The sequence below is a fragment of the Pygocentrus nattereri genome, chromosome 10, assembly GCF_015220715.1.
Source record: "Pygocentrus nattereri isolate fPygNat1 chromosome 10, fPygNat1.pri, whole genome shotgun sequence".
Classification (NCBI taxonomy): domain Eukaryota; kingdom Metazoa; phylum Chordata; class Actinopteri; order Characiformes; family Serrasalmidae; genus Pygocentrus; species Pygocentrus nattereri.
The window spans coordinates 23,648,954-23,664,005 of record NC_051220.1 but is presented as its reverse complement, the minus strand read 5'-3'; the positions used below and the strand labels follow the sequence as shown (position 1 = coordinate 23,664,005).

The 15,052-nt window shown below is 38.5% G+C and overlaps 1 protein-coding gene across 1 annotated transcript; it reads right to left on the bottom strand.

Annotated features, from left to right (window-relative positions):
- Positions 1-3,221: 3,221 nt before the first annotated feature.
- Positions 3,222-14,673, bottom strand: LOC108425668 (ovarian cancer G-protein coupled receptor 1). Its single transcript, XM_017694527.2, has 3 exons — positions 14,306-14,673; positions 8,583-8,928; positions 3,222-6,632 (listed from the first exon to the last, which is right to left on the bottom strand). The coding sequence occupies exons 2-3, from the start codon at positions 8,823-8,825 to the stop codon at positions 5,838-5,840; spliced, it is 1,038 nt and encodes a 345-aa protein (XP_017550016.1). The 5' UTR covers positions 8,826-8,928; positions 14,306-14,673; the 3' UTR covers positions 3,222-5,837.
- Positions 14,674-15,052: the final 379 nt, after the last annotated feature.

Here is a 15,052-nt window from a genome sequence, read left to right as displayed (position 1 = left end):
AGAATGGCAGTGAGTAATGTTCTGATGTTACTAACATTAGAGGGTGGCAGTGAGTAATGTTTTGATGTTACTAACATTAGAGAATGGCAGTGAGTAATGTTTTGATGTTACTAACATTAGAGGATGGCAGTGAGTAATGTTTTGATGTTACTAACATTAGAGAATGGCAGTGAGTAATGTTCTGATGTTACTAACATTAGAGAATGGCAGTGAGTAATGTTCTGATGTTACTAACATTAGAGAATGGCAGTGAGTAATGTTTTGATGTTAAGAGAATGGCTGTGAGTAATGTTTGCTGCCCTCTGAAGGTGTTATTAACAAACACCAAATAAATGCTGTTTGTTTATTTGAACTGAGCTGTGTCTTTTTCAGTTGTGAACTATTACGTACTGACTGGTAATCAAGACAGCTTATTGTTTTGTTTGGCCACTTTAGGCTTTTACCTCAAGTGTTGTATTCTCGCCTTTGGCGTGACGTCATGCTGTATCGTTGCCGCCGTGTGGAGGATCGAATCACAGGGTGACTGCGCTGCCTTCAACTTGCTGTGCTTTGTGAGTGATTCACCTGCAAGACGTTGCAGAAGCCGAGAACGACGAGAGACCACACAGTGTTTTCACTGCCTGCACTGTATATTTTTGTGTTTTTCTCTGCTGTTCATACCTCCTTCAGCTCAAGAAGGGATCGGTTAGCTACTAATCAAAGGTATGCTAACCATGGAAGCCGAAGCAGGGGTTGCGGGACTGGAGCTGGGAGCTCTGCACTAACTGCACTAGCAAACTTATAAAATCACGTCTGTCGAAACACAGTGTGGTTTTCAGTCTTATATTTAATGTTTGTTTCCCCTTTCAAACGTCATTTAAATCTCCAGAAACCGAGAAATAGGTGATACCCGACTGCTTGCAGCTCCGTTAGAGGGGGCAACTGTTTACCTCTGGACTCTTGATATTAGTGAGTTCGCTAAAGGCTCGATTTGTTCACATCTGTGTTAATAGCTGATGTCGCCTTGCTCTTCCTATGATGACAGTTTTTTCTCCTGTTTATGCATTACCGTGGGCCAGGACCTGGCGGGCTTCTGTGCTTTTAAGTGCTTTGAGAGACTCTTCAGAACAGGCAGAGGGGTTGGGTATGAGATAAAAAAGAAATGTCAGGAAAACACAAATTTGGTAGCTTTCTGCCAGTTTAAGTGGGATGAGGAGTCCCACCTCCCGGGGGAAACTGTACAGGGATTACAGCCTATTTTGTAACGTTTTATTCTCTTCCAAAGTAAGGCGATCAGCCATCTTTCACCTTCACCTTTGTGCTGAGCAGCGATGCCAGAAATTCGATTTTCGGCCACAACAGAAAAATCACATGACTGAAACCCCAGGGTACGATGAACGAAGAACGACGAATGATTAATCGCAATTATTTATGACAATCGTCAACTCATGATCACGACCTGGTATCTGACAGTTTTTTGTTTGCTAGCCAGTTAAGTTTGTTAAGCTGATGTTCAAGATTGAAGATTGGGTATAGTATGTCCACTGAAACCCTGAGTGAGCTAAGATGCATAATACGTCAAAATAATTACTCACTTGTGCTAAACTCAGCAAAAATAAATAGAAATTGTGGACAGAAAATGCCATAGTGCCAAGTGAGTTCTCTGTTAACTCAGCAGGAAATCAACGAAACCGTAATTTGACCAGGGTCACATTTTTCACATCACTGTATTCAGGTGAATCAGCACAGTTGCACAGTTCAAGTGGATCTGCACAGTTGAGGTTTACTAGGAATTTTTCAACAGCATTATTCCCACTCCTGGGCATAATTGACAGTTGCAATCGGTGGCTTCCGTCAAGTAACGTTTCTTTATGCGTGAGCTACCACTGCTCTGTCTCAGCTCTCTAACGTCTTCATACGAAAGGGGGAGTGTGGTAAACCTGTGGTAACATAAGCTTCCTTTTTTATAGCGAGTCACTGTACTGTAAGCATGAGAAAGTTGCTGTGTATCAGCAGGTTCCTCCAGCACTGCTCTGAAAGCCTGCCATCTTTGCTTTTAACAGTCATTTCTTGGCTGGGAAGAAATGAAATCGTTACTTTCTAAATACTCTTCCAGAGCGTGGTTTTATAAATGGAAAAGGCTTTACAGATCTTCAGTCATTGTAAACAAGGTGCCATTCTACCGTCTTGAACTTTAATAATCCTCAGAAACACATTCTGTTGATAAATAAAACAGGACCACGCTCTTATTGCCCTCTGTCCGAATCTGTTTCTCCAAAGTGAGGCACTAACACCTCCACTGTGAGATCACGATATTCCCTAAAGATGCTGAGCACAATCACAGTCTGTTCTAGGCCGCGAAATGTTCCAGGACACACACAGTGGCTGGTGTCGGTTCATAACAGTGTTACATAATTTAATCATTTAATTATGCCTGTTCAAAATGAGTATATATTATCTTTGACCTCTCTGGACCAAAGTTCTTTTTCCTGGGTTACGAAGTTCAACCAAAATCAACATTAAAATAGACCCTTAATCAGAAAGTAAAATAAACCCTCACTTTTTCATTAGTTCGGCTCTTCTTACACCTGAAAATATTTCTCTGGAACACAGTTAATAAATAACTCTGTTCCTGAAAGCGCTTGGCTTAAAGACATAGTCAACTATATGTAATAATGCAGTTTCGTAGTTAATGCACATTTCTGCATATAGTTTTAAGTCTATTCTATTTTGTCTAAAGCGAGTCTCACTTCTGATAGTTCAAATGGGTTTGTACTTTTATTCAATAGATTGAAAACTGCATCAAGAGACATAACAAGGGGGCACACAGGTCAAAATTGAACACCTTTTGATCATGCTGATGATTTGAAAAATGCTTCCTGCAAGGTCTGCCTTGTTACTGATTGTGATCCTACATCATATTTCTACACACTGGTTCCTTAAAATTCCAGGTTTATTTTGAGGCTTATTATGTAGCAATTAACTGTGGGGTTATCTGTACATCAGAGCAGACACGCTCACAGATGGTCTGATTGGTTGGATGGGTGTTGCGTCTGAAAGCTTAATGTAGGTTCTCCCACTCATATAATAAGTCATACTTAAAAGAAGCAGCCCAGCTTGTAGTTCCACTGAAAGATGTAAACTGCTGTCACTACAGATGTATCATAATAAAGAGCCATTAGGTAAGAATTCTGACACAGACACACTTTAATGCACATACATATGAGCATATGCATCAGAAACTTGGCCCACATTACTGAATTTCAAATTGCAAAACTAAATTTATAGATTAACAGGCACACCGGGAAAGTAGTGCTTCATATCAATAAACATAGAATATAAACAGAAACAGTGTACCAGGGCCTGTCTCATACAACACAACTTTTTGCTTAGTTGGCTGACTTTAAACTTTGGTTCAATTTAACCCTGAATATGTCTCAACCGGCAACCCTGGAAGGAGAGTGGGGGGGGTGGGGAGCTTTGAGTCCCTGTTGTTTTGTCCTTGGACTGTATAAATATGCTACTGGTCAGTTTGCTTGGCTTCCACCAGCTTCTTTGGTTTTGTGTGTGCACTCTAGAGTTTGTGTCTGAAACGCCGGCCTGTTACAAACACGTTGGAAAGCCCACTGATCAAACACTGATAATGCCTCTAGAAGAAAGCTTCATAATCCATTATGTGGATAGTTTGAACTACCATTAATAACTGTACAACTCAAGCTCTTTGTTAACAGATCTTGAAGTTTGAGGCTATGTGGACCTCTTAAAGACCATTATAAATCATGTATTTTTGTTTACTTTTGTTTTTCTGTTATCACAGGTTATTTTGCATTACTGCAACAAAATATATACCACAGGATGCACAATGAGATGAGTAGTTGAGTAATGCTGTTATCCAGTTAGAAACATCTTACAGCATGTCCTCTTATCTGTTTTTTCACATGTAGATTTCTATTGCTTTTTTTGTTGACGCCCACAACTCAGAAGGTCTGAGCTCACTGAAAAATCCCAGTTTCCCACGAGTCGTTACAACACTGTGGTGGCTTTCCTATGTGCTCATCTTGCAAATATGATATATATTTCCAGCATTACTTGAAGGCAGCAAAAATTTTGGTTATGGAATGTAAACAGCTCTGGGACAAATCAGAGCCGTACTTCTTGCCAATCGGAGCTTTCCGTCTAGTGGAGGTGGACACTTTTCCCTGACACACTTCTCAGCCAGTCATGAGTATTTCTAAACATTCTAAACTCCATCATGTGAGGGAAACACTTCTGCAGAACTCCTCAAAATAAACCTGAAGTGAGAACGATGCTGGCAGTAAATTAGTCTGAATTAGATTAAGAATGATAGGAAGGTGTTTTAATGATGTATAATGATAAATAATACAGAATAATCAGTTATCCATGGTTAACTAGTTAGCTGCTAACAGTTAACTTGATAAATCAGTCAGATTAAACTGGACTGTGCACACTTGTGTGTAAAATGAATATTATGCCATTCATTGTATTGTTGCATTCAAGTTATCTTAAAAGACAACCAGGCTGGGGTTCAACTCCTCACTCAGGTAGAAATGGTCAAATTTAGGCTGCATTAAAAAAACGACTGCTAATGCTACATTTGCTTTCCTATGAAACATGATTAGACTATTTCTTGTATGCTGTAAATTAATGCACTATAAAAACGTTGTGTAACTTTAGCTTATCCTCCTCTTTAACTACGAGACTAAATGACTTCACTTCTCAAAAATGTATGTCTGGCTTGTAGAGGCCGTTTATGTTTTAAATGTTTCAAATATACTTCTCTGTGTACGTCTAAACTTTTCTTTGTGCTGACGGAACTTGTTAGTACAAGTGTTATGGATGCTGCCAGACAGCTCAAGCTAAAAGTCTGATCAGGAAACCTGACCTAGTTAGCTATGCTTTGAGAGACAGACCCAGTAACTCTGAACATCAACCATGATATGAATGTATGAAAATACACATATTCTGAATATCATGTATACAGTTCAAAACATGCATGAAGAACATGTACTATGTACTCTATTGTAAACATAGTGCAAATGAGAAAATAGCAAAGAAAATGTCATTTTGCTGTGATTTTTTTTACTTCGTTCATCTTTTTGCTGATCTGAAAGACCACATACATTATACACACACACACACATCACTAACACACCACCACCAAGCTTGATAGCTGCATTGTGCCTCAAGGACCTCAGTTCATTCCCTCTGTTCTGGCAGATGGAACTTCCAGGATTTCTTGTGACTGTCTTCTTTAAGTGACTGCCTTTCAAGTTCTTTGTTCACATGTGTTATCCATAATGAGGAGTTCCCCTTCATGTATGGGTTCCATCCTGTATACGTTCCTCAAAGTATTTTCACTCAGTATGCTGCATAAATGTTTCTAATCCGCCTCCAGGGCTAGCTCTTCTTGTATCTATAGTTTATGTCAGTTCCATACATGAGAAGTCTATACTTTGTATGATGTATACTTATATGAAAGAAGTATATATTTCTGCCTTCAAGCTCAGTGATGGTTTTAGTCGTGGAAATGTTTTTGGAAATCTGCTTAAGAAAAAGAAATGCTGGAGCAAAGGCCAGTTCCTGCCTCAAACCTCAAATGTCAACCATCAGTAATTGTCACGACAGCAGTCCCTGAGAGTTACACTGCATACACTACAAAATCAATAATTGTTTAACTCAGTTTTGGAATAAAGAGGAGCATATACGCATATACAAAGCATTAGTAAGGTATAACACTTGTGTTCATCACATAATAACCCATACAAACACCTTTGGCCTGACATTTCCTCTTGCACCCCTGCGGTTCGATGGAAATTCTTATGAGAAACCACAGGTATTCAGATTTCAGTTTTGGTCTGGTGCAACAGCGTCACCACTGAGGTTCCTACAGCATTGTCAATGGGTGCCGCAGCTTCATTAGAGTCTGTGCTGTAGCTGCCGTCGCATTTACAGCAACAGAGGGCGTGGCCGCAGGCCTCCGCGACCTGTTGGATGCTGCGCTGGGCACTTTCGCTTACAAAGCAGTAGAGCATTGGGTCGGCCACACAGTTCAAGCTGGTGAGCAGCAGAGAGAAGTGGTAGGAGTTGAATATTTTCTGAGTGAAGGAGCATTCCCGCTCTAAGGCTGTCCGCACCAGTAAGAAAACATGATACGGCGAGAAGCACACCAGGAAGATGATGATGGTGCTGGTCACCAAGTTCTTGATTCGGGTCTTCTGAGCCGTCTGTGTCCCAGCACTCTTGCCCACCGCCCGCAGCACTCTGAAGTATGACAAGGACAAGATCCCCAGAGGGAACAGGAAGCCCACAAAGAAACGATAGTAGTTGACCGACCATTCCCAGGTCTTCATAGGGTAGTGCTCAAAGCACACAGAATGGTTCAACATGTCTGTACTCAGTTCATTATGGGAGAAGAAAACCACGCTCATGCACAGTTCTTTGAGCCACACCACAGCACTGATCAACATTGCCGCTTTCATGGTGCGGAGGGATGTGAAGCGCAGTGGGTAAACCACAGCCAGGTAGCGGTCAATGGAGATGCAGCAGAGGAAGCCGATGCTGATGTAGATGTTCTCATAGAGTAAGAAGCCAAACATCTTGCACGCCAACTCGCCATACTGCCAGTTGTCGCCCTGGAAGTAGAGGCAGAATTCCCAAAAATAAAAATATTACTCGGTGCAGTAGAATAATTTACTTTGTCTGAGTATTCTTTGAATATTTAATCTTTTTTCCCATATATATATATATATATATATATATATATATAATAGAACTGTTCACTTTATTGTTACTGCTGAACTAGTAAAATTGAAAAGAAAACTGTCATAAAACATGTCAAATGCATCCACTAACATAGCTATGAAGGGAGCTGAAAAATAAGATACAAGTAGCAGGCATTTAATTAGAATTCTGGGATGCTTGAGCCTCAGTCCAGGCAGAAAATATTTTAGCACTTCCCACCCATTTCTAGTAAAGCCAGCCCACTTTGAAGTTTTATCTGAATTCAAATGTAAATAATCTGATATGCTAATAAAATCAAAATACACACAGCATGTCTATAAACACCCCTACAAATGATTGGGGGGTTATGTAATACACATAACAGCATTACATAATCATAATACAAACAAGGTAATTGTTTTCCATGACAGTTACAGAAAATTACAGCAATCAGTTTAATATGCATTAGAAAATTGGTTGATTCCATTACAGCATTACATTTAAACCACTTATTGCTCATGCTGATTTCTTATCTGTGTACATCTTTAAAATTTGTCCAAAAGTGTTGACAGTAGACATTTAAAATAGAGTTGGGATGAAAATGAATTTGAGAACATGAGTATGCAGCTATTAGTGATAGCCTCATTAAAGACTAAAATATTTAAGCGGCCTCACCAGCTTGGAAAGGCACATCATTTCTGTGAATTCAATATGACGGGTGGCTTATCTTGCAGGACAGAACAGGAATATAAAGTTTATTGGACACAATATTCCTATATTTCATTTTTAGTCCAAACTACGCAAATTCTAATTTAACACCTGATTAACTCCACCAAAATATTTCATGACATTTTCAAATGGATGTATACATAGCAAAGTACAATCATATATCACCTATATAGTTTTTCATTAAAGGTGCAGTGTGTAAGATGTATTGGCATCTAGTGGTGACATTGCAGACATTACTGAGTACCCTCCCTTACCAAGCATGTAGTTGAACCTATAGTCACCTGTCCTGATTTCATTTTGCTAATTCATATTTTTCCCTCTTTAATGATGAGGATTCCCCTCCTTTGCAATTTTGTTCTTTGTTAAATAATAAACACAACTGTCTACCTGTCCGTTCTTACAACACAAAATAGTTACAACATAAAAAAAAATGCAAATATTAATATACTTGCAAACATTAATAAAGGATGCCAGCTCAAATATTAGTAAACTAAAGGATGCCAGGTCTCTAGATCAAGCAAATAGGTAGGTTTGAAAGACTGAGCTCCTGAGGAAATTTCAATTTTGAATATTTCAAAATTTCAAGTATTCCTGTAATATTTTAGGTCTATATTTTACTTTTGACGTTTTTGCATACTTTGAATAAACAGTGGCCTTTTTGTGTTATAGCACAACATTATTTAATAATGAAATAAAAACATAGACATTCTTTTGCCCATGGATTTGTTGAGATTTTTAAATATGGCCATTTTAGTGGCTGAGTTTGACACCTCTGCTCTAGAGCCATTGTTTGGTTTGTCCGTTCTGGGCTACTGTAAAAACATGGTGAAACAACATGGCAGCCTCTGTTGGAAGAATTCCTACGTATGAAGGGCTCATTCTAAGCTAATAAAACACAAAGATTAATACTCACAGGTGATTATACAGTAATGAAAACATGTTTTTGTATAGATCCCCTTAAATCTCTCACACTGCACCTTTAAACTGTTCTTGATCAAGCAAAACAAAAGTAATAGAAAGTAATTAGATTATGTTACTTTAACGTACTAATTGTTTTGATTAGGTTACATGTTTTTTTGTTTTTTTTCTTCACAGAATACATTTGTAATTACACCTCTCAACCCTGCACCTACCTGAAAGAAATACTGTAGCCAGAAGGGCAGTGAGGCCAGGTACAGCAGGTCAGACACAGTCAGGTTGAAGAGGTAGATGCCCAGCTCGTTGCGGGCCCTCAGCTGCAGCCAGGCATGGTACAGTGAGTATGCATTAGCTGGAAGACCCACCAGCAGGACCAGGATGTAAGTGCTGGGGAAAAGGTACTGGTGTATCTGGTTTTCGATGGTACAATTCATTTTCTCCTCAGACATGTCTGTCATAACACGCTCCTGTTTGGACCATGCCCACCAATCGAGGAAGTGGAGAGTGCAACTTTAAGCACTCAGATTCGTCTGTAGTCTCTCAGAAATCACTCCATCAGATCTAGAGGAGACGAGCAAAACAATTTGATGTACACTTTTAAACAGCTGCAGTACTCATGATATCACTGCAATGAACTACTTCTTAATGAAACATATTAAATAAATAAGCTTCATACATCATGTGTCTGTATTATGATATGCAATTTCAAGAGCTGAAGTGGTGACTGTACATGCAAAATCTCCTCTACTGCAGTAGTACACAGTAGTACTCTCAAAAGTATGCATGCATCTTTTTGAACAGTAAAATCCATATTCAGGTATTTATGGCTCATCATGGAAAAACTAATAAAATCCAGAAAAATGCACAATTTATGTTTTGACAAATATATTTGTCAGTATATATACATTACATTACACCACTATTTTGCTGGAGAACAAAATGTAAACAGATAACGATATACTTGACACAGCATAGTGCATAGCCCCCCACCCCCAAAAAAATGAATTGCATATCATGTGGTCTCTCTTTGATGTGTTTATTTATAGGCAGAGGGGAGGAAACGGTTAGACTACATAGACACAGGTTAAATTAGAGTTTCCTGTATTTTGGAGGTTAAGTGCTGCTATATGAAGCTCTGTCCCTTCAGAGATCCACACAGCCACGGATGTAGAAGTTCACCAAAGTTGAATCGCTCATCACAGAGAATTCAATTGAAATGAATGTAATTGCATTTGTGAAAATCCTGGCAAGCGCTTGTGTGTCTGGGCCTTTAAAGTGTGTGCACTCCCAATAATATGCTATTGAGGATGTGACTGAGAAGGCAAAGATAGCAGGCTGTCTCTGGCGGGGCTTTTTTTTTTTTACTAACTAGGACAAAAAGCTAATGTTAGTTAGATCAGAAAAAATTAAAATATATTTTTCTGACAAATTAACACATTGGCACATTGTCCACTGAGCTTCAACATACCTTGTGTAGAAGATGACAAGTGCACATCATCATCCAACAATGCTCTGGTTTGTGTACTGGTCATCTGATGTGACCACTGTTACGTATATGGCACAAAATGTATCAGTTTCCTTTGGATTTTTTTGCTCCCTGCAGTTAACTGGATAAATATTCATTAACTATTGCAGATGCTCAAATATCAAAACTAGTTGGAATACACATCCCTAGTTTGTTTCCTCATGCCATAATGCCCATGTACAACCAAGGAACATATGCACTGAGGTACTAGACATGTTATCTATAACATTTTATATTGTGTATGATGATAACGGAAAACAAATGCCTTATGTGCAAAGTAGGGCTGCACAATATGGACATAAATGTGACATAAAATACCAAACAATATTGTTCAAAATTCAAAATAAAAATGAGTTGTAATAAAATACAAATAGGTTATCAGGTCATTTTGTGTTTGTAATAATGCTGTTAGAAAAGTAGCATTACTTAAACAGCTTTTTCTATGTATGCCTACAAAACAAATTTAGAATGCTTCTTATGGAAAGCTTCTTATTCTTGTGACACGACCCCCAACTTTTCACACACATTTTACACACAACTCTGAGACTGACAATAGTCATCTGTGCCTAAGAGCAGTCAACAGACATTAAAGCATTTTACAGGCTAATTGTTGAAGATAGATTAGTTTGTAGATAGTAAATAGTAAATAGTGTAAATTGCAACTGGCTCTGTAATCACCCTCCAAAAAAAGTGCTAATATTAGAAACAACTGCTCATCTTAATTGCATCACTCAGATGCTGTGCAATTCAGTGACCCGTTCAGTCATTGCAGCCCTTAAGAATATGTCTATCACAGAAACTCATCATGATAACAATAACAACATGATCACAGAATGGCTATTAAAGCCAATGGTCTGATATTGATAGGTCAGTCTAAGAGAATACAGTATTTAGGTTCAGCAGGGCAAAAATAGTTTCCCTATTAATCTTAATAACTACAAGGAGTTACGAGTACCTGACTATTTGCAAACTGCCCCGAGACAAATGCTGCCGGTCACCTAAAAAAAGCAGAAGCATTTTATCTGTGAGCGGCAGTCCACTGTAAATGTATGCAAATGTATCAGCCTGATATAAAACAGTCATCAGCAACACCTCCACAGTCTTTTACTAACCCACCGACAAGGTGATGAAAAGCTGTCATGTATAACAGTCATGTGTCCTTGGCTGCAGAGTCTAATCAGGCTTGCTGGAACAGCTCACAACAGAGTTGACATAAAACATGAAGGACACCATAGCCTATTGCATCACTTCCTCATCTACACTATGAAAAACCTACTCATGCTTGAAGTAGATAATAGCATTACAGGGCCAGGCAAACAGTGGCACTTATTTCACACACAAATCCGCCTGGCTAATTGCGATTCTAATCGAATGACAGAAAATAGCTATCACCACAACGCCCACAAATATATATTCTTTTGTGCTCTCAGATAGATAAACAAATGTCACAAATCAAAGTTTTAGCATGTGAGTCCTTGTTTTAAAGGGCCCAGGTCATGGAAAACTGAATTGGCCTCCTTTGTATCAATATTAGAACACCAGACAATAGATCCCTATGTAAATATCAAAGCCCACACTTTGTGCATCCCTACTGTTCCAGATCTTTCTTATCTAGAGTTTGGAAATGTTATATTGGTCTTGTAATTGAGGGGTGGAAAAGGCTCTTGTTGTTGATTCTGTGGTCCACAGTCGTCTATCCTTAACTGCTCATTTGGGACCACTGGCACGAGAGAATGTGAATGGCATCAGCAATGGGCTGCAGTGTGGCCTGAGGGCAGCAGTCTGATCACAGCCAAACCAACATTATGCACACTAAAGAACCACAAGAAAGCGCAGTCACGTTGTAAGGGATCCCCCTTAAGAGACCCAAATATCCTACAAAGGAATCATCACTCTTCTTTCACTGATACGTCGTGGCCAGCCCTCGTTACGTTCACAGCATTCAAGAAAGAAGCAATGTGATTATTCAGTTTTGCAAGATGATATCAGCATCGTATCTTTATCAGCAGATGTTTGTTCAAAAATATATCGGCATACGATATATCAAGCTATTATTTCTTGGTGTATTTATCTGTTGGCGTATATTTAAGTAGCGTTTTATCATTTGAGAAATATTGCTATATTTCTGCCTTTTCTATTTTGGCACAGAGAAGCCTGTTCATGCAATCGCTACCAGCAGAATTAATTACTGTAATGCTCTTCTTACTGGGCTTTCAAAGAAAACACTGCATCCTCTATAACATGTACAAAATGCAGCAGCAAAGATGCTAATAAAAAAAAAGAGAGCTCATATCACTCCCAGTTTAAAAGTCCTGTTGATAGATTTTACAGTTCTGCTTTTAGTTTTCAAGTGTCTAAATGGCTTAAAGCACCCGCTTACATCACACAAAGTCTGTCTGTCTACCCTCCACATGTTAGATCTGATAATACTGGCCTTTGCAAATACCTTTCACAACATACATAAAATATGGAGAGGCCTGTTTATCCTGCTTCTAAACTATAATTCCACCTTTTATTTGACAGTCAAGTTCACAGCTCACTTTTAAGAAACATTTAAAAATGAATCCCTTTAACTTAATGTTTATTTACAACTCTGTGTCTTGGTATTTGTCTTTGATCAGTGTCATTAGTTGATGCTGGGTTTGATACATAACATTCATAAAATGTACAAACTGGGACTAAATCTACTTGGATTAGCATTACAGAGCAATATAACATTTATCTATAGAGGGTTACAAGTACAGTAAAATGAATAGAATATTTTAGCACAGCGCTGACAAAACTGCTCCAGTAGAGCGCAACAGATGTGTCATCAAATAATGGTCTGAAATCTGTTTGATGTCTATACCTGTTTTAAGCAAATATCTGCAAAATATTGATATGATTTGTACAACTCTTTGATAAATGTGGGATATCGACATCTACCTACGATTCCCATATTGGTACTTTCTTAATAAAAAATGCAGTAGTATTTTTAAGTTATCAGAATCAGGCTGTGCTCAGTGAACAAAAGTAAATGTAGTGAAGAATACAGGAGTATTGATTCACCTTATTAGTGTCCAATATTCAATATATGCAAACAGATTTTGGTTTCAACAGAATACAAGTATTGTTAGGTTAATATTCAGAATATAGAACAGTTTTCATTTTGTAAAGGCAGTATTCAGAATACACATACTTTTTACATTCTTGAGAGAATACTTTTAAAATACTTACACTCTAAGTTAAATATACATACATATATATATATATATATAAAACATCATTAAAAGAAGCACCATCAATGCTCATTTATTGACTATTTAGAATCAGAGCAAGGCATCTAGCAAACATGCTCATAAGATGAACTTTAAAGAGAAACTCTATTAATGGATTCTTTACAAACACTAAAGTTCCTGCTAAAGCCTGAGTAGACTGATAAACCACTGTAATGAAACAGTTCATTAATCTCAGTGTTACTGAGCTCTTTTAAAGTTATGATTAAACTAATATGTTTGGGGGTTGCAGACACAGCAGTGGACTGAAGCCGGTGGTGAGAGGGGAAAAAAAGTTACACATTTTCTGAAATTCATTTTAACGTTAAGTGACTTTTCATGAAACGTGTTTCAAGGAGCAGAATCATTACACGAAGAGCGACGGACTGTGTACGCTAAAAAAATAATAATAATTCAATGTGCCTGTCCAAGATTTTCTGTAAATGTATATTAAATGTATTATTAATGTAGTCTGAATATGTTCCTTCTTTATGTATAGGAACACATTTAAGGTGGTGTATTCAGTGTTCAGGCATCACTACATTTAGTATTTTGCCCAACACTGTATTCAAATAATCTAAAAGCCATTTTATCCCTTGAACATCAGTTCTGATGAACATAAGAGTTTTGAGATTTTAGGAACTTTAGGAATCACCCTGTAAATTCCTAAGTAAAGCTATAAGCTACAGCAAGTACGTCAAAAACAACGTCATTAGCTCAGCTGTGGTGCATTTAGTTTCACTGCCAGTTAGAAAAGAAATTGTAACAGCGATTCAGCTTTGATTTTCAGACAAGACTCTGAATAAGTAGCGTAGCGGTTCCGTGGAGAGGAACAATATAGCCTGGTACACGTGGTAGCCTTCAAATGATTATACATACCTAAACAAGTCCTTTAGCGTTCCTGTAATAATTAAAAGCCTCTACAGTTCATAGCAAAATACAAAAAATAGCACAGCACTATCTATCCCTGTGAAGGCTCCTTGTGCCACTAACGACTCCATTGCTGGTGGGCAGAAAGCAAAGTCTGTTCCATTGAAGCATGAACAGTTTATTAGCTCAACAGAAAAGTAATTAATGTACCTGTGTTGAAATCTATACAGACATACAATATAAGACAGCAAAAGTGTAAAAAACAGACGAACTGATTTAAATTGTTTACCTTCTGTCTGTTTTCCTAACGGTCGTCCTGTCGCGTAGAGTCTTAGCACAAGCGAAATGCAACTAGTCCAACAGTCCTCACAGCGAGAGCACTTTCTCCTTCACCACCAACATCATCATCGTCATCATCACCCTCATCATCATCTCTCAGCTTCCAGCCAAATTGTACGAGCATACATCATCAGCGCGGCTCAGAACTACAGAGATAACATTTCACGGCTGTTCCGGGAAGTGCGAGAAGGCAATAAAAACGCAAGCGAAGCCATCAATTCAGGGCTCGACGCGGAGCCACAGACTTGAGAGGCTGATGGAGCAGAAGAAAGCGCAGTTCTGGACCTCTTCTCCTCCGTCTGCCCTCCAACACGTGGTCTGAGGAGAAGTGAAGTGACGGGCGCTTCATTCCGCTTCAGCTACAGAAGAACATTAGAGCTCGAGCGTGTGACCTCAGCCCGGGTGGGCAGCGTTTATTTCCATTGCGAGCACATTCACCTTAGACTTTCATGTAAAACATTAGTCGTTCTCCCCCGATTTTCCGCCTGTGATGCTACTAAATCGAATGTGGTCCTTAGTTCTTTATAGAGCTGTTATCGTATTTGAGGAGTGTCTTTCAATCAGTGGTAAATCTGAAATCTCACGTATTTTTGTAAATGTGTTCATTAGGCTTGTGCACAATTCTAAGCTTAACGAAAAATAAGATGTATTATATATTAATGAACTTCAAATAATTCAAATAATAATAATAGTCAAC